Source organism: Siphateles boraxobius, unplaced genomic scaffold, assembly GCF_051911475.1.
Source record: "Siphateles boraxobius isolate OS27281-9 unplaced genomic scaffold, OSU_SipBor_1 35, whole genome shotgun sequence".
Classification (NCBI taxonomy): Eukaryota; Metazoa; Chordata; class Actinopteri; order Cypriniformes; family Leuciscidae; genus Siphateles; species Siphateles boraxobius.
The window spans coordinates 301386-322500 of NW_027508975.1; the positions used below are offsets into that span (position 1 = coordinate 301386).

Sequence of the window (21115 nt, forward strand, 5' to 3'; positions counted from 1 at the left end):
TAAAGTATTCGGTTCAAAGTATTCGGTTTAAAGTGTTCAGATTAAAGTGTTCAGTTTAACTTGTTCAGATTAAAGTGTTCAGATTAAAGTGTTCAGATTAAAGTGTTCAATTTAACGTGTTCAGATTAAAGTGTTCAGATTAAAGTGTTCAGATTAACGTGTTCAGATAAAAGTGTACAAATTAATGTGTTCAGATTAACGTGTTCAGATTAAAGTGTTCAGATTAAAGTGTTCAGTTTAACGCGGGGTAGGCAAGTTCGGTGCTAGAGACTCGCTGTCCTGCAGAGTTTGGCTCCAACACTGAAAAAAATCCTCACCTGCCTATAGCCTTAGTAATCCTGAAGACATTGATTAGCTTGTTCAGGTGTGTTTGATTAGGGTTGGAACTAAATTCTGCAGGACAGCAGCTCTCTAGGACCGAACTTGCCTATCCCTGGTTTAACGTGTTCAGATTAAAGTGTTCAGATTAAAGTGTTCAGATTAAAGTGTTCAGATTAAGGTGTTCAGATTAAAGTGTTCAGATTAAGGTGTTCAGATTAAAGTGTTCAGTTTAACGTGTTCAGATTAAAGTGTTCAGATTAAAGTGTTCAGATTAAAGTGTTCAGTTTAACGTGTTCAGATTAAAGTGTTCAAATTAAAGTGTTCAGATTAAAGTGTTCAGATTAAAGTGTTCAAATTAAAGTGTTCAGTTTAAAGTGTTCAGATTAACGTGTTCAGATTAAAGTGTTCAGATTAAAGTGTTCAGATTAAAGTGTTCAGATTAAAGTGTTCAATTTAACGTGTTCAGATTAAAGTGTTCAGATTAAAGTGTTCAATTTAAAGTGTTCGGATTAAAGTGTTCAGATTAAAGTGTTCAGTTTAAAGTGTTCAGTTTAAAGTATTTGGTTTAAAGTGTTCAGTTTAAAGTGTTCAGTTTAAAGTGTTCAGATTAAAGTGTTCAGATTAAAGTATTCGGTTTAAAGTATTCGGTTTAATGTGTTCAGATTAAAGTGTTCAGTTTAAAGTGTTCAGATTAAAGTGTTCAGTTTAAAGTGTTCAGATTAAAGTGTTCAGTTTAAAGTGTTCAGATTAAAGTGTTCAGTTTAAAGTGTTCAGATTAAGTATATATATATATATACAGTGTATATATAAGCAAATATTTATTAAATATATACATGCATGTGCGTATTTATATATATAAAATAATTATACACATTATAATTATACTTATACATTATATTTATACATCCAGATTAATCGTTTCACAGCCCTAGTTTCAAGTGTTCAGTTTAAAGTGAATGCCGAGTTTGACTCTTTCATACGAAACAATGCAAACTTGTCGGAATCACTGGAACATCAATAAATATGATAAAACTGTTCATTGAAATGTCATGGAAGCATGGTGACAATCAGGTCCCTGAACTGCAATTGAATCGGACGTGCGGTCTGACAAGTCGTGAAGTGTTGTTAATATTCGACTCCCTGTCGGTCTGTTCTCTTCAGTGGATTCACTAGGGATCGTTCATGATTTAATAAGTGGAACAACATGGCCAGCTGGAATCATGAAGCAAAGGGACTCTGTTTTCACTGTCGATTTGCTAAAGTGTCTCACAGTCAGATATTTTCCGTCACACATCAGCGTGTTTCGTTTTCGATTAGTGGCGTGTCCTGATGAACATATAAACCTTGTTGAACAAGTTTAAGAGTGAAGCATTGTAGCTGAAACCAATAAGTATATAATTGTAATGTTACAGTTAGATAGTAATATACACACAAAGACTAATGACGAACAAGATACACCTGTGAGATATTTGTAATTAAGATAATAAATACATAACTAACAAACACCTGACAAGAACAAACTAAAGAAACCTCCTGAGAAGATCACATGACCAAACAGAAAACAAATATCAAAAAAAAAAAAAAAATACAACATGAAAAAACCGAAACAGACATGACACACGGTATGTGTGTATAGATATAGATAGATATATACAGGTTTTAAAAGTAACATGTTACAATATTGCATTTCTCCCTAAAAAAGTAGTTATAACTGGGTTATTTACTTTTTATGCGTTACATCACTTTTTAGATTACCTTTTCTCAACTGGGCTGAGCTTGCTTGTTTGTTTTTTAATAATAGCAACAAAAAAGTTATATTTTTTGCCAAATGTAAAGGTCCTTTCACAATAGAATTCAGGAAAATAAGTTCAACACTGATTTCAGCAACAAAATCACAAAAGTGAAGTTTATCTGAAGTAATTTTTACGGGTTAGTATAGTTGGATTGGATCATTAAAGTTCAGCAACAAAGACATTGGTCAATGAAGTGAGAGTATAAAGTACATTTGTGTAATTTAACACTTAATTACTGCAGATTTGTGCAATATTTTTCAGCACCAGGTTTGGAAACTGATGGTTTGTGATGAGCATAGATATAATTCTAGTCGTTTCTAATGACCTCAGTGTCCGTGGGCATCTCTCGAGGTTTAATCGACAGAAGTATCTTTGTGTTTAAAGCCTGTTCTGGTCTTGTCATCTCTCCAGCTATAGAAGATTAGAATGAAAGCCTTCATGATAAAGCCGAGCGTATAGATATCTAAATCTCTTCCTCTCTGAACAAATGACCCACATCTGCTTCCACTACCTTTAAGATGGGCTCTTCAAGAAGTTGTTACTGCTCTGTTGGAGTTCATTTAAAACTGAGCTGCTCGAGGTCATCATGAAGAGGCTTAGATAAGAAATTCCTTTAACATGATGCCAACATGGAAATGTCCATTCTTTAAAGAGTTACTGTGTAGCTTTTTTAAAAGGAAGTCATAACTGTGATGGGTTTGATTACCCCCGTGTCCTTGTGCAGAATGGTGTCTCCTTTCGTTTTATTGGCCTTTTAAAAAGTTTGTCGAACCCTCCATGTGCTCTGGGTGTTAAAGTGTCTTCAGGATTGTTGGAGTTGTCAAGTTAAGGGTGTTTTACCTCTCAGTGGATTTTACAGCCACTGGAGAGTCGATTATATCAGGCTTAAGAGGTCATGTTGACATCCGAGCTTGGTTCTTTTTTTTTTTTTTTTACTTTAGTTTTGGCATTTAGTATATGCTTTTTTGAGCTGTTTGTGAATGTCTGCAAAGTTTCAAAGATTGAAGCGCAAATAAATGGAGTTACTCTCCTAAAAGAAAGAAATCTGAACTGAAACGGGTCGTCAGTAATTCAGTCTCAATTCCTGCTGAACCTACGCAAGTTTATAACTAATTTGCATAATGTCAGTATATGCTCTTGATTGGCTGAACAGCGTCTCTTAGCTCCGCCCTCAAACACTGTAGTGTATCGGAGACTGGAAGAGTTTGGTTCGTGTTGTTCGTGTCGAGAAGACGCTGTTTTCTGCTGACAAAGCAAATCCACTTTGATGAGATTGATACGGTAAAACCCACGCCATCGTTACTGTTCATATCATTGTATATCAAGAGCTGAGATTCAGATATGATAATGAGCGTTTGCTTTCTGATCAATCACAGCAGACTGGGCCGTCTGACCAATCAGAGCAGAGCAGCTCTCAGAGAGGTGGAGTTTAGAGACTGAATCTTTATAGAAGCGTTTCAGACACTGAAAGAAAAGAGCTGATGCTGCAATGTACAGTATATTATGAGAATTTTTTTTTTTTACCTTGGATGCATGTAAATCTTTTGTAGGAGACTCAAAAACTAAATTAGGAACCTTTAATAGTCAATTGACAATTATTCAGTGTTTTTGTTTTGTAGTAAAAGCCACTTGGGTTATTATTTTGTCATATAATGCAAAAACATTTATAGAGTGTCTATTATAGGTGTATGTTTTCAAGCATGGTCTTTTTGCTTGTCATCACAGATTGAGAACTACGTGAAAGACAATATGAAGACGGAGATGGTGCAGTTACAACAGAGTGCCGTTCACAACCACACAGCGGCCATGTTAGAGATGGGCACGAGTCTTCTGTCCCAAACAGCCGAGCAGACGCGCAAGCTAACCGATGTCGAGACGCAGGTATCTTCCTCCCAGAATACACTTCATGCTTCATTACACCAACTATCTTTTTTCCCATGTATCCTCTTAATGCGGCTCTTAACAAGCCAAGAAAAACAGTAGTGCCGCATTAGACATACAGTCTCTTTTTATGTATCATTCTAATGTTTTTATTGCTAACTCTCTTTATGACTTGTGCACTTCAATGAGACAGAGGGATACTCTAAAGTTGTGTTTTGCTGATTTGTCAAATAAGAGGTTGACTTGAGAGAATAACTGTTCATAAGTGCTACCGTATGGTTCTGCGGTAAAGCGGTTCTGTTTATGACTTCTCATGAGGAGCCGCTCGGTTAGTATTAACTTAATGGTTTTAAGGTCTGTGTTTTTGCGGAAGGATTACTGTATTTTCATTGGAATGTCCTTGTTTTCAGGTTTTAAATCAGACATCACGGTTGGAAATTCAGCTGTTGGAGAATTCACTATCAACCAACAAGCTGGAGAAACAACTCATGATTCAGATAAATGAAATCAACAAGATCCACGACAAGAATGGGTAAAAAACTCAAACACTCGCCTCCCATTCCAATAACCCACCCACACACACACACACACACACACACACCAATATACAACATGAAACATGGACATGTATGTGGATGGATGGATCATGGATAGATCGATAGATAGATAGATAGATAGATAGATAGATAGATAGATAGATAGATAGATAGATAGATAGATAGATAGATAGATAGATAGATAGATAGATAGATAGATGGATAGATAGATGACAGATAGATAGATAGATAGATAGATGGATAGATAGATAGATAGATAGATAGATAGATAGATAGATAGATAGATAGATAGATAGATAGATAGATAGATAGATAGATAGATAGATAGATAGATAGATGGATGGATAGTTAGAAAGAGATAGACAGATGGATGGATGAATGGATGGATGGATGGATGGATGGATGGATGGATGGATGGAAGGATGGATGGATGGATGGATGGATGGATGGATGGATGGATGGATAGTTAGAAAGAGATAGAGATAGATAGATAGATAGATAGATAGATAGATAGATAGATAGATAGATAGATAGATAGATAGATAGATAGATAGATAGATAGATAGATGGATGGATGGATGGATGGATGGATGGATGGATGGATGGATGGATAGTTAGAAAGAGATAGATAGATAGATAGATAGATAGATAGATAGATAGATAGATGGATAGATGGATGGATGGATGGATAGATAGTTAGAAAGAGATAGATAGATAGATAGATAGATAGATAGATAGATAGATAGATAGATAGATAGATAGATAGATAGATAGATAGATAGATAGATAGATAGATAGGGCATAATGCAAATAAAAAAATTAGTACATTTATAAGTCATAGTCAGCAATGTATCAGTTCACATTAATATATAGATGCATTTAAAAAAATATTACACTATAAATTCCTGCACCGGGAATCGAATATGTGAATCACTTTTTACTACTATTATGCCGCTGTTAAAATATAGTTACGATTGTAGCAATGCTACTTTTAATTTGTTGCTTCTCAACATTGCACAAAAGACTGAGTCATAAACCCCAGATTTGGCATTACAGTAGTGACCGCGCTTCAGTCGTCTCGCTGTATAATCTGCCGATACAGATGTTCAAATCTCTCGCCGGCAATTACTGAGAAATACAGACTCTAATGCCAGAACCACAATATAGATCATTACACAAAACGATTTTCAGTTCTTGACATCGCAGGTTCTCAGGCTTTCGCTCGTGAGTGACCCGGCGTTCATCTTTATCCTCAGTGAAGAAGAGTTTAGCAATGCAAACTTGTGGAGCTCGTTCCAGTTTTCTATGTATTGGTTGTTCTGACTGGACAAGTTCAGGGCTTTAATTCCCAGTGATCGCTCTGGTTTCAGCCCAGCTGTTGTTGAACACACACAAGCATTCGTATTTAGAAAATAGAAAAAAAATGATTATGTCTTGGGTTTTCGTTACCAGTGTTGATGTAATTACTCATCCTTTTATATAGATTTATGTTATTACTTTCTCTTATTTCAATGTGAAATCAATGCATTCTTTTAAGTTCTTTATGTGGATTAAATTTTGCTGTAATAAGCGAGTGAATCCAGCATCAGACTTCTGAGATTTAAGACCTGGATCCATTTTAGATTTTCACTGATCCTCAAAGCTATAAGATGAACTGTGTTTGTTTGCATGGTGTGTAAATTATACAGTCTGACTTCATTCATATCAGTATTTATTACAGCTGTTATGAAGCTCGCTCCATTTCATCTACTCAAACATACTGTAAATATAATATCATCAAATCAAGCCTTGATGAAGCCAGGGATTGTATGCCCAGGATTGTATAAGACATTTTGTTTTCCTCGATCCACACATTCAAACTTTGCAATATATGCAATATATATATATATACTGTATGACTAAAGCAATTGCAATAAAGAAACATTATTGTTTCATAGAACATTTGAAGTACAGTAGTGGCCAAAAGTGGCCCTTTATTCAAACATCACTACAATATTTTGAAAGCATATTGCATAATTGTGATTGTTTTATTTGTGATAATAACGCAGTGAAATATGCCAAATTGTGCGATATCATTTTTGGCCAGACTGTTATACAAAGAATTATGAACACATGCAAAAATAAGGGAGAACCATTAGATTATTAATAACTGAGTATGTTGTATTCAATGTGCCTTTTCCGTTCAGCTTTTTGTTTTTCATGCATTTTTTATTTTTTTTTGCATGGTGAAATAAAACATTTTTGCCATATAATTTTGTCAGATAAATACCGTAAACCAAGTTTAATGTTTGCTCTTCTCTCATATTTAAAATATGTAAATATATATATCACTCATGAGGTATCATTCTGACCCAAATTTATGAGTATGTTTCCAAATTGAATCCGTATTTGTAGGAACATTGGCTTAGATCATTATCACATGTGTGGAGCATTAGATGATGATCTGTTGTGTGGAGCATTAGATGATGATCTGTTGTGTGGTGCATTAGATGATGATCTGTTGTGTTGTGCATTAGATGATGATCTGTTGTGTGGAGCATTAGATGATGATCTGTTGTGTGGAGCATTAGATGATGATCTGTTGTGTGCAGCATTAGATGATGATCTGTTGTGTGGAGCATTAGATGATGATCTGTTGTGTGGTGCATTAGATGATGATCTGTTGTGTGGAGCATTAGATGATGATCTGTTGTGTGCAGCATTAGATGATGATCTGTTGTGTGGTGCATTAGATGATGATCTGTTGTGTGGTGCATTAGATGATGATCTGTTGTGTGGATGATCTGTTGTGTGGAGCATTAGATGATGATCTGTTGTGTGGTGCATTAGATGATGATCTGTTGTGTGGAGCATTAGATGATGATCTGTTGTGTGGAGCATTAGATGATGATCTGTTGTGTGGATGATCTGTTGTGTGGAGCATTAGATGATGATCTGTTGTGTGGAGCATTAGATGATGATCTGTTGTGTGGAGCATTAGATGATGATCTGTTGTGTGGTGCATTAGATGATGATCTGTTGTGTGGAGCATTAGATGATGATCTGTTGTGTGGAGCATTAGATGATGATCTGTTGTGTGGTGCATTAGATGATGATCTGTTGTGTGGAGCATTAGATGATGATCTGTTGTGTGGAGCATTAGATGATGGTCTGTTGTGTGGTGCATTAGATGATGATCTGTTGTGTGGAGCATTAGATGATGATCTGTTGTGTGGTGCATTAGATGATGATCTGTTGTGTGGTGCATTAGATGATGATCTGTTGTGTGGAGCATTAGATGATGATCTGTTGTGTGCAGCATTAGATGATGATCTGTTGTGTGGAGCATTAGATGATGATCTGTTGTGTGGTGCATTAGATGACGATCTGTTGTGTGGTGCATTAGATGATGATCTGTTGTGTGGAGCATTAGATGACGATCTGTTGTGTGCAGCATTAGATGATGATCTGTTGTGTGGAGCATTAGATGATGATCTGTTGTGTGCAGCATTAGATGATGATCTGTTGTGTGGTGCATTAGATGATGATCTGTTGTGTGCAGCATTAGATGATGATCTGTTGTGTGGTGCATTAGATGATGATCTGTTGTGTGCAGCATTAGATGATGATCTGTTGTGTGGTGCATTAGATGATGATCTGTTGTGTGCAGCATTAGATGATGATCTGTTGTGTGGAGCATTAGATGATGATCTGTTGTGTGGAGCATTAGATGATGATCTGTTGTGTGGAGCATTAGATGATGATCTGTTGTGTGGAGCATTAGATGATGATCTGTTGTGTGGAGCATTAGATGATGATCTGTTGTGTGGAGCATTAGATGATGATCTGTTGTGTGGAGCATTAGATGATGATCTGTTGTGTGGTGCATTAGATGATGATCTGTTGTGTGCAGCATTAGATGATGATCTGTTGTGTGCAGCATTAGATGACGATCTGTTGTGTGGTGCATTAGATGATGATCTGTTGTGTGGTGCATTAGATGATGATCTGTTGTGTGCAGCATTAGATGATGATCTGTTGTGTGGAGCATTAGATGATGATCTGTTGTGTGGAGCATTAGATGATGATCTGTTGTGTGGAGCATTAGATGATGATCTGTTGTGTGGAGCATTAGATGATGATCTGTTGTGTGGTGCATTAGATGATGATCTGTTGTGTGGAGCATTAGATCATGATCTGTTGTGTGCAGCATTAGATGATGATCTGTTGTGTGGTGCATTAGATGATGATCTGTTGTGTGGAGCATTAGATGATGATCTGTTGTGTGGAGCATTAGATGATGATCTGTTGTGTGGAGCATTAGATGATGATCTGTTGTGTGGTGCATTAGATGATGATCTGTTGTGTGGAGCATTAGATGATGATCTGTTGTGTGGTGCATTAGATGATGATCTGTTGTGTGGAGCATTAGATGATGATCTGTTGTGTGGAGCATTAGATGATGATCTGTTGTGTGGAGCATTAGATGATGATCTGTTGTGTGCAGCATTAGATGATGATCTGTTGTGTGGCGCATTAGATGATGATCTGTTGTGTGGAGCATTAGATGATGATCTGTTGTGTGCAGCATTAGATGATGATCTGTTGTGTGGAGCATTAGATGATGATCTGTTGTGTGGAGCATTAGATGATGATCTGTTGTGTGGTGCATTAGATGATGATCTGTTGTGTGGAGCATTAGATGTTGATCTGTTGTGTGGTGCATTAGATGATGATCTGTTGTGTGGAGCATTAGATGTTGATCTGTTGTGTGGTGCATTAGATGTTGATCTGTTGTGTGGAGCATTAGATGATGATCTGTTGTGTGGAGCATTAGATGATGATCTGTTGTGTGCAGCATTAGATGATGATCTGTTGTGTGGTGCATTAGATGATGATCTGTTGTGTGGAGCATTAGATGATGATCTGTTGTGTGGAGCATTAGATGATGATCTGTTGTGTGGTGCATTAGATGATGATCTGTTGTGTGGAGCATTAGATGATGATCTGTTGTGTGGAGCATTAGATGATGATCTGTTGTGTGGAGCATTAGATGATGATCTGTTGTGTGGAGCATTAGATGATGATCTGTTGTGTGGAGCATTAGATGATGATCTGTTGTGTGGTGCATTAGATGATGATCTGTTGTGTGGAGCATTAGATGATGATCTGTTGTGTGGAGCATTAGATGATGATCTGTTGTGTGGTGCATTAGATGATGATCTGTTGTGTGGAGCATTAGATGATGATCTGTTGTGTGGTGCATTAGATGATGATCTGTTGTGTGGAGCATTAGATGACGATCTGTTGTGTGGAGCATTAGATGATGATCTGTTGTGTGGAGCATTAGATGATGATCTGTTGTGTGGTGCATTAGATGATGATCTGTTGTGTGGAGCATTAGATCATGATCTGTTGTGTGCAGCATTAGATGATGATCTGTTGTGTGGAGCATTAGATGATGATCTGTTGTGTGGAGCATTAGATGATGATCTGTTGTGTGGAGCATTAGATGATGATCTGTTGTGTGGTGCATTAGATGATGATCTGTTGTGTGGAGCATTAGATGATGATCTGTTGTGTGGTGCATTAGATGATGATCTGTTGTGTGGAGCATTAGATGATGATCTGTTGTGTGGAGCATTAGATGATGATCTGTTGTGTGGAGCATTAGATGATGATCTGTTGTGTGGAGCATTAGATGATGATCTGTTGTGTGGAGCATTAGATGATGATCTGTTGTGTGGTGCATTAGATGATGATCTGTTGTGTGGAGCATTAGATGTTGATCTGTTGTGTGGTGCATTAGATGATGATCTGTTGTGTGGAGCATTAGATGTTGATCTGTTGTGTGGTGCATTAGATGTTGATCTGTTGTGTGGAGCATTAGATGACGATCTGTTGTGTGGAGCATTAGATGATGATCTGTTGTGTGGAGCATTAGATGACGATCTGTTGTGTGGTGCATTAGATGATGATCTGTTGTGTGGTGCATTAGATGATGATCTGTTGTGTGGTGCATTAGATGATGATCTGTTGTGTGGTGCATTAGATGATGATCTGTTGTGTGGAGCATTAGATGATGATCTGTTGTGTGGAGCATTAGATGATGATCTGTTGTGTGGAGCATTAGATGACGATCTGTTGTGTGGAGCATTAGATGATGATCTGTTGTGTGGAGCATTAGATGATGATCTGTTGTGTGGTGCATTAGATGATGATCTGTTGTGTGGAGCATTAGATGATGATCTGTTGTGTGGAGCATTAGATGATGGTCTGTTGTGTGGAGCATTAGATGATGATCTGTTGTGTGGAGCATTAGATGATGATCTGTTGTGTGGAGCATTAGATGATGATCTGTTGTGTGGAGCATTAGATGATGATCTGTTGTGTGGTGCATTAGATGATGATCTGTTGTGTGGTGCATTAGATGATGATCTGTTGTGTGGAGCATTAGATGATGATCTGTTGTGTGGAGCATTAGATGATGGTCTGTTGTGTGGAGCATTAGATGATGATCTGTTGTGTGGAGCATTAGATGATGATCTGTTGTGTGGAGCATTAGATGATGATCTGTTGTGTGGTGCATTAGATGATGATCTGTTGTGTGGTGCATTAGATGATGATCTGTTGTGTGGAGCATTAGATGATGATCTGTTGTGTGGAGCATTAGATGATGATCTGTTGTGTGGTGCATTAGATGATGATCTGTTGTGTGGTGCATTAGATGATGATCTGTTGTGTGGAGCATTAGATGATGGTCTGTTGTGTGGAGCATTAGATGATGATCTGTTGTGTGGTGCATTAGATGATGATCTGTTGTGTGGAGCATTAGATGATGGTCTGTTGTGTGGAGCATTAGATGATGATCTGTTGTGTGGTGCATTAGATGATGATCTGTTGTGTGGTGCATTAGATGATGATCTGTTGTGTGGAGCATTAGATGATGATCTGTTGTGTGGAGCATTAGATGATGATCTGTTGTGTGGTGCATTAGATGATGATCTGTTGTGTGGTGCATTAGATGATGGTCTGTTGTGTGGAGCATTAGATGATGATCTGTTGTGTGGAGCATTAGATGATGATCTGTTGTGTGGAGCATTAGATGATGATCTGTTGTGTGGAGCATTAGATGATGATCTGTTGTGTGGTGCATTAGATGATGATCTGTTGTGTGGTGCATTAGATGATGATCTGTTGTGTGCAGCATTAGATGATGATCTGTTGTGTGGAGCATTAGATGATGATCTGTTGTGTGGAGCATTAGATGATGATCTGTTGTGTGGAGCATTAGATGATGATCTGTTGTGTGGAGCATTAGATGATGATCTGTTGTGTGGAGCATTAGATGACGATCTGTTGTGTGGAGCATTAGATGATGATCTGTTGTGTGGAGCATTAGATGTTGATCTGTTGTGTGGAGCATTAGATGATGATCTGTTGTGTGGAGCATTAGATGATGATCTGTTGTGTGGAGCATTAGATGATGATCTGTTGTGTGGTGCATTAGATGATGATCTGTTGTGTGGAGCATTAGATGATGATCTGTTGTGTGGAGCATTAGATGATGGTCTGTTGTGTGGAGCATTAGATGATGATCTGTTGTGTGGAGCATTAGATGATGATCTGTTGTGTGGAGCATTAGATGATGATCTGTTGTGTGGAGCATTAGATGATGATCTGTTGTGTGGAGCATTAGATGATGATCTGTTGTGTGGAGCATTAGATGATGATCTGTTGTGTGGTGCATTAGATGATGGTCTGTTGTGTGGAGCATTAGATGATGATCTGTTGTGTGGAGCATTAGATGATGGTCTGTTGTGTGGAGCATTAGATGATGATCTGTTGTGTGGAGCATTAGATGATGATCTGTTGTGTGGAGCATTAGATGATGATCTGTTGTGTGGAGCATTAGATGATGATCTGTTGTGTGGTGCATTAGATGATGATCTGTTGTGTGGTGCATTAGATGATGATCTGTTGTGTGGAGCATTAGATGATGATCTGTTGTGTGGAGCATTAGATGATGATCTGTTGTGTGGTGCATTAGATGATGATCTGTTGTGTGGAGCATTAGATGATGATCTGTTGTGTGGTGCATTAGATGATGATCTGTTGTGTGGAGCATTAGATGATGATCTGTTGTGTGGAGCATTAGATGATGATCTGTTGTGTGGTGCATTAGATGATGATCTGTTGTGTGGAGCATTAGATGATGATCTGTTGTGTGGAGCATTAGATGATGATCTGTTGTGTGGTGCATTAGATGATGATCTGTTGTGTGGAGCATTAGATGATGATCTGTTGTGTGGTGCATTAGATGATGATCTGTTGTGTGGAGCATTAGATGATGATCTGTTGTGTGGAGCATTAGATGATGATCTGTTGTGTGGAGCATTAGATGATGATCTGTTGTGTGGTGCATTAGATGATGATCTGTTGTGTGGAGCATTAGATGATGATCTGTTGTGTGGAGCATTAGATGATGGTCTGTTGTGTGGAGCATTAGATGATGATCTGTTGTGTGGAGCATTAGATGATGATCTGTTGTGTGGTGCATTAGATGATGATCTGTTGTGTGGAGCATTAGATGATGATCTGTTGTGTGGTGCATTAGATGATGATCTGTTGTGTGGAGCATTAGATGATGATCTGTTGTGTGGTGCATTAGATGATGATCTGTTGTGTGGAGCATTAGATGATGATCTGTTGTGTGGAGCATTAGATGATGATCTGTTGTGTGGAGCATTAGATGATGATCTGTTGTGTGGAGCATTAGATGATGATCTGTTGTGTGGAGCATTAGATGATGATCTGTTGTGTGGTGCATTAGATGATGATCTGTTGTGTGGAGCATTAGATGATGATCTGTTGTGTGGAGCATTAGATGATGATCTGTTGTGTGGAGCATTAGATGATGATCTGTTGTGTGCAGCATTAGATGATGATCTGTTGTGTGGTGCATTAGATGATGATCTGTTGTGTGGAGCATTAGATGATGATCTGTTGTGTGGAGCATTAGATGATGATCTGTTGTGTGGTGCATTAGATGATGATCTGTTGTGTGGAGCATTAGATGATGATCTGTTGTGTGGTGCATTAGATGACGATCTGTTGTGTGGTGCATTAGATGACGATCTGCTGTGTGGAGCATTAGATGACGATCTGTTGTGTGGTGCATTAGATGATGATCTGTTGTGTGGTGCATTAGATGATGATCTGTTGTGTGGAGCATTAGATGATGATCTGTTGTGTGGAGCATTAGATGATGATCTGTTGTGTGGAGCATTAGATGATGATCTGTTGTGTGGAGCATTAGATGATGATCTGTTGTGTGGTGCATTAGATGATGATCTGTTGTGTGGTGCATTAGATGATGGTCTGTTGTGTGGAGCATTAGATGATGATCTGTTGTGTGGAGCATTAGATGATGATCTGTTGTGTGGAGCATTAGATGATGATCTGTTGTGTGGTGCATTAGATGATGGTCTGTTGTGTGGAGCATTAGATGATGATCTGTTGTGTGGAGCATTAGATGATGATCTGTTGTGTGGAGCATTAGATGATGATCTGTTGTGTGGAGCATTAGATGACGATCTGTTGTGTGGTGCATTAGATGATGATCTGTTGTGTGGAGCATTAGATGATGATCTGTTGTGTGGAGCATTAGATGATGATCTGTTGTGTGGAGCATTAGATGGTGATCTGTTGTGTGGTGCATTAGATGATGATCTGTTGTGTGGAGCATTAGATGATGATCTGTTGTGTGGAGCATTAGATGACGATCTGTTGTGTGGTGCATTAGATGATGATCTGTTGTGTGGTGCATTAGATGATGATCTGTTGTGTGGAGCAGGGCTGCCAACTTTTGAGTTTAGCTTGGCGTGAGACTACTCCAACGGTGGGGGGGGGGGGGGGGGGGGTGGGTGGTCTGCACACGCAAGGTCTCTCGCTCGCTTACCTCTGCCGTGCGCGCGGTTTGGAGCACAATATCTTTACTCTAGATTACGGGATATTTAACTAATTTGCGGTATAACTAGTCGATCGCGAGTGGCTCAACAGGTAGATATATAGATAAACTCATCTTTCAGGCATTTTACCTACCGGGTTGACACTTAAGCGTGAGAAATCGGGGGTGTGGCGTGAGAGCGTGAGAATTGGGTCAATTGCGTGTGTCTCACGCTCAATGCGTGAGAGTTGGCAGCCCTGGTGTGGAGCATTAGATGATGATCTGTTGTGTGGAGCATTAGATGATGATCTGTTGTGTGGTGCATTAGATGATGATCTGTTGTGTGGAGCATTAGATGGTGATCTGTTGTGTGGAGCATTAGATGATGATCTGTTGTGTGGTGCATTAGATGATGATCTGTTGTGTGGAGCATTAGATGATGATCTGTTGTGTGGAGCATTAGATGATGATCTGTTGTGTGGTGCATTAGATGATGATCTGTTGTGTGGAGCATTAGATGTTGATCTGTTGTGTGGAGCATTAGATGATGATCTGTTGTGTGGAGCATTAGATGATGATCTGTTGTGTGGAGCATTAGATGATGATCTGTTGTGTGGAGCATTAGATGATGATCTGTTGTGTGGTGCATTAGATGATGATCTGTTGTGTGGAGCATTAGATGATGATCTGTTGTGTGGAGCATTAGATGATGATCTGTTGTGTGGAGCATTAGATGATGATCTGTTGTGTGGTGCATTAGATGATGATCTGTTGTGTGGAGCATTAGATGATGATCTGTTGTGTGGTGCATTAGATGATGATCTGTTGTGTGGAGCATTAGATGATGATCTGTTGTGTGGAGCATTAGATGATGATCTGTTGTGTGGAGCATTAGATGATGATCTGTTGTGTGGAGCATTAGATCATGATCTGTTGTGTGCAGCATTAGATGATGATCTGTTGTGTGGAGCATTAGATGATGATCTGTTGTGTGGAGCATTAGATGATGATCTGTTGTGTGCAGCATTAGATGATGATCTGTTGTGTGGAGCATTAGATGATGATCTGTTGTGTGGAGCATTAGATGATGATCTGTTGTGTGCAGCATTAGATGATGATCTGTTGTGTGGAGCATTAGATGATGATCTGTTGTGTGGTGCATTAGATGATGATCTGTTGTGTGGAGCATTAGATGATGATCTGTTGTGTGGTGCATTAGATGATGATCTGTTGTGTGGAGCATTAGATGATGATCTGTTGTGTGGAGCATTAGATGATGATCTGTTGTGTGGAGCATTAGATGATGATCTGTTGTGTGGAGCATTAGATGATGATCTGTTGTGTGGAGCATTAGATCATGATCTGTTGTGTGGAGCATTAGATGATGATCTGTTGTGTGGTGCATTAGATGATGATCTGTTGTGTGGAGCAGGGCTGCCAACTTTTGAGTTTAGCTTGGCGTGAGACTACTCCAACGGTGGGGGGGGGGGGGGGGGGGGGTGGGTGGTCTGCACACGCAAGGTCTCTCGCTCGCTTACCTCTGCCGTGCGCGCGGTTTGGAGCACAATATCTTTACTCTAGATTACGGGATATTTAACTAATTTGCGGTATAACTAGTCGATCGCGAGTGGCTCAACAGGTAGATATATAGATAAACTCATCTTTCAGGCATTTTACCTACCGGGTTGACACTTAAGCGTGAGAAATCGGGGGTGTGGCGTGAGAGCGTGAGAATTGGGTCAATTGCGTGTGTCTCACGCTCAATGCGTGAGAGTTGGCAGCCCTGGTGTGGAGCATTAGATGATGATCTGTTGTGTGGAGCATTAGATGATGATCTGTTGTGTGGTGCATTAGATGATGATCTGTTGTGTGGAGCATTAGATGGTGATCTGTTGTGTGGAGCATTAGATGATGATCTGTTGTGTGGTGCATTAGATGATGATCTGTTGTGTGGAGCATTAGATGATGATCTGTTGTGTGGAGCATTAGATGTTGATCTGTTGTGTGGAGCATTAGATGATGATCTGTTGTGTGGAGCATTAGATGATGATCTGTTGTGTGGTGCATTAGATGATGATCTGTTGTGTGGAGCATTAGATGACGATCTGTTGTGTGGAGCATTAGATGACGATCTGTTGTGTGGAGCATTAGATGATGATCTGTTGTGTGGAGCATTAGATGACGATCTGTTGTGTGGAGCATTAGATGATGATCTGTTGTGTGGAGCATTAGATGATGATCTGTTGTGTGGAGCATTAGATGATGATCTGTTGTGTGGAGCATTAGATGATGATCTGTTGTGTGGAGCATTAGATGATGATCTGTTGTGTGGTGCATTAGATGATGATCTGTTGTGTGGAGCATTAGATGTTGATCTGTTGTGTGGAGCATTAGATGTTGATCTGTTGTGTGGAGCATTAGATGATGATCTGTTGTGTGGTGCATTAGATGATGATCTGTTGTGTGGAGCATTAGATGATGATCTGTTGTGTGGAGCATTAGATGATGATCTGTTGTGTGGAGCATTAGATGATGATCTGTTGTGTGGAGCATTAGATGATGATCTGTTGTGTGGAGCATTAGATGATGATCTGTTGTGTGGTGCATTAGATGATGATCTGTTGTGTGGTGCATTAGATGACGATCTGTTGTGTGGAGCATTAGATGACGATCTGTTGTGTGGAGCATTAGATGACGATCTGTTGTGTGGAGCATTAGATGATGATCTGTTGTGTGGAGCATTAGATGACGATCTGTTGTGTGGAGCATTAGATGATGATCTGTTGTGTGGAGCATTAGATGATGATCTGTTGTGTGGTGCATTAGATGTTGATCTGTTGTGTGGAGCATTAGATGATGATCTGTTGTGTGGAGCATTAGATGACGATCTGTTGTGTGGTGCATTAGATGATGATCTGTTGTGTGGAGCATTAGATGATGATCTGTTGTGTGGAGCATTAGATGATGATCTGTTGTGTGGAGCATTAGATGATGATCTGTTGTGTGGAGCATTAGATGATGATCTGTTGTGTGGAGCATTAGATCATGATCTGTTGTGTGGTGCATTAGATGATGATCTGTTGTGTGGAGCATTAGATCATGATCTGTTGTGTGGTGCATTAGATGATGATCTGTTGTGTGGAGCATTAGATGATGATCTGTTGTGTGGAGCATTAGATGATGATCTGTTGTGTGGAGCATTAGATGATGATCTGTTGTGTGGAGCATTAGATGATGATCTGTTGTGTGGAGCATTAGATGATGATCTGTTGTGTGGAGCATTAGATGATGATCTGTTGTGTGGAGCATTAGATGATGATCTGTTGTGTGGTGCATTAGATGATGATCTGTTGTGTGGAGCATTAGATCATGATCTGTTGTGTGGTGCATTAGATGATGATCTGTTGTGTGGAGCATTAGATCATGATCTGTTGTGTGGAGCATTAGATGATGATCTGTTGTGTGCAGCATTAGATGATGATCTGTTGTGTGGAGCATTAGATGACGATCTGTTGTGTGGTGCATTAGATGATGATCTGTTGTGTGGAGCATTAGATGATGATCTGTTGTGTGGAGCATTAGATGATGATCTGTTGTGTGGAGCATTAGATGATGATCTGTTGTGTGGTGCATTAGATGATGATCTGTTGTGTGGAGCATTAGATGATGATCTGTTGTGTGGAGCATTAGATGACGATCTGTTGTGTGGAGCATTAGATGATGATCTGTTGTGTGGAGCATTAGATGACGATCTGTTGTGTGGAGCATTAGATGATGATCTGTTGTGTGGAGCATTAGATGATGATCTGTTGTGTGGAGCATTAGATGACGATCTGTTGTGTGGAGCATTAGATGATGATCTGTTGTGTGGAGCATTAGATGATGATCTGTTGTGTGGAGCATTAGATGATGATCTGTTGTGTGGAGCATTAGATGATGATCTGTTGTGTGGTGCATTAGATGATGATCTGTTGTGTGGAGCATTAGATGACGATCTGTTGTGTGGTGCATTAGATGATGATCTGTTGTGTGGAGCATTAGATGATGATCTGTTGTGTGGAGCATTAGATGATGATCTGTTGTGTGGAGCATTAGATGATGATCTGTTGTGTGGAGCATTAGATGATGATCTGTTGTGTGGAGCATTAGATGATGATCTGTTGTGTGGAGCATTAGATCATGATCTGTTGTGTGGTGCATTAGATGATGATCTGTTGTGTGGAGCATTAGATCATGATCTGTTGTGTGGTGCATTAGATGATGATCTGTTGTGTGGAGCATTAGATGATGATCTGTTGTGTGGAGCATTAGATGATGATCTGTTGTGTGGAGCATTAGATGATGATCTGTTGTGTGGAGCATTAGATGATGATCTGTTGTGTGGAGCATTAGATGATGATCTGTTGTGTGGTGCATTAGATGATGATCTGTTGTGTGGAGCATTAGATCATGATCTGTTGTGTGGTGCATTAGATGATGATCTGTTGTGTGGAGCATTAGATCATGATCTGTTGTGTGGAGCATTAGATGATGATCTGTTGTGTGCAGCATTAGATGATGATCTGTTGTGTGGAGCATTAGATGACGATCTGTTGTGTGGAGCATTAGATGATGATCTGTTGTGTGGAGCATTAGATGATGATCTGTTGTGTGGAGCATTAGATGATGATCTGTTGTGTGGAGCATTAGATGATGATCTGTTGTGTGGAGCATTAGATGATGATCTGTTGTGTGGAGCATTAGATGATGATCTGTTGTGTGGAGCATTAGATCATGATCTGTTGTGTGGTGCATTAGATGATGATCTGTTGTGTGGAGCATTAGATGATGATCTGTTGTGTGGAGCATTAGATGACGATCTGTTGTGTGGAGCATTAGATGATGATCTGTTGTGTGGAGCATTAGATGATGATCTGTTGTGTGGAGCATTAGATGATGATCTGTTGTGTGGAGCATTAGATGATGATCTGTTGTGTGGAGCATTAGATGACGATCTGTTGTGTGGAGCATTAGATGATGATCTGTTGTGTGGAGCATTAGATGATGATCTGTTGTGTGGAGCATTAGATGACGATCTGTTGTGTGGAGCATTAGATGACGATCTGTTGTGTGGAGCATTAGATGATGATCTGTTGTGTGGAGCATTAGATGACGATCTGTTGTGTGGTGCATTAGATGATGATCTGTTGTGTGGTGCATTAGATGATGATCTGTTGTGTGGAGCATTAGATGATGATCTGTTGTGTGGAGCATTAGATGATGATCTGTTGTGTGGTGCATTAGATGATGATCTGTTGTGTGGAGCATTAGATGATGATCTGTTGTGTGGTGCATTAGATCATGATCTGTTGTGTGCAGCATTAGATGATGATCTGTTGTGTGGAGCATTAGATCATGATCTGTTGTGTGCAGCATTAGATGATGATCTGTTGTGTGGTGCATTAGATGATGATCTGTTGTGTGGTGCATTAGATGATGATCTGTTGTGTGGTGCATTAGATGATGATTTGTTGTGTGGTGCATTAGATGATGATCTGTTGGGTGGAGCATTAGATGTTGATCTGTTGTGTGGAGCATTAGATCATGATCTGTTGTGTGGAGCATTAGATGATGATCTGTTGTGTGGAGCATTAGATGATGATCTGTTGTGTGGAGCATTAGATGATGATCTGTTGTGTGGAGCATTAGATGATGATCTGTTGTGTGGTGCATTAGATGTTGATCTGTTGTGTGGAGCATTAGATCATGATCTGTTGTGTGCAGCATTAGATGATGATCTGTTGTGTGGAGCATTAGATGATGATCTGTTGTGTGGAGCATTAGATGATGATCTGTTGTGTGGAGCATTAGATGATGATCTGTTGTGTGGAGCATTAGATGATGATCTGTTGTGTGGAGCATTAGATGATGATCTGTTGTGTGGAGCATTAGATGATGATCTGTTGTGTGGAGCATTAGATGATGATCTGTTGTGTGGAGCATTAGATGATGATCTGTTGTGTGGAGCATTAGATGTTGATCTGTTGTGTGGAGCATTAGATCATGATCTGTTGTGTGCAGCATTAGATGATGATCTGTTGTGTGGAGCATTAGATGATGATCTGTTGTGTGGAGCATTAGATGATGATCTGTTGTGTGGAGCATTAGATGATGATCTGTTGTGTGGAGCATTAGATGATGATCTGTTGTGTGGTGCATTAGATGTTGATCTGTTGTGTGGAGCATTAGATCATGATCTGTTGTGTGCAGCATTAGATGATGATCTGTTGTGTGGTGCATTAGATGATGATCTGTTGTGTGGAGCATTAGATGATGATCTGTTGTGTGGAGCATTAGATGATGATCTGTTGTGTGGAGCATTAGATGATGATCTGTTGTGTGGAGCATTAGATGATGATCTGTTGTGTGGAGCATTAGATGATGATCTGTTGTGTGGAGCATTAGATGATGATCTGTTGTGTGGAGCATTAGATGATGATCTGTTGTGTGGTGCATTAGATGATGATCTGTTGTGTGGAGCATTAGATGATGATCTGTTGTGTGGTGCATTAGATCATGATCTGTTGTGTGGAGCATTAGATGATGATCTGTTGTGTGGAGCATTAGATGATGATCTGTTGTGTGGAGCATTAGAT

At 39.5% G+C, this 21115-nt stretch overlaps 1 protein-coding gene across 3 annotated transcripts in view; it reads left to right on the forward strand.

The window, feature by feature from the left end:
• angpt1 (angiopoietin 1) overlaps window positions 1–21115 on the forward strand; it is a 98816-nt gene that overhangs the window by 35370 nt on the left and 42331 nt on the right. For all 3 annotated transcript variants that reach the window (XR_013190402.1, XM_077195730.1, XM_077195731.1), the window contains exons 2-3: window positions 3840–3995; window positions 4406–4527. Coding sequence is in view for 2 of the 3 variants with exons in the window: in XM_077195730.1 (XP_077051845.1) it covers window positions 3840–3995; window positions 4406–4527 (278 nt within the window). In the remaining variant the exon portion in view is untranslated. The remainder of the gene's footprint in view (window positions 1–3839; window positions 3996–4405; window positions 4528–21115) is intronic.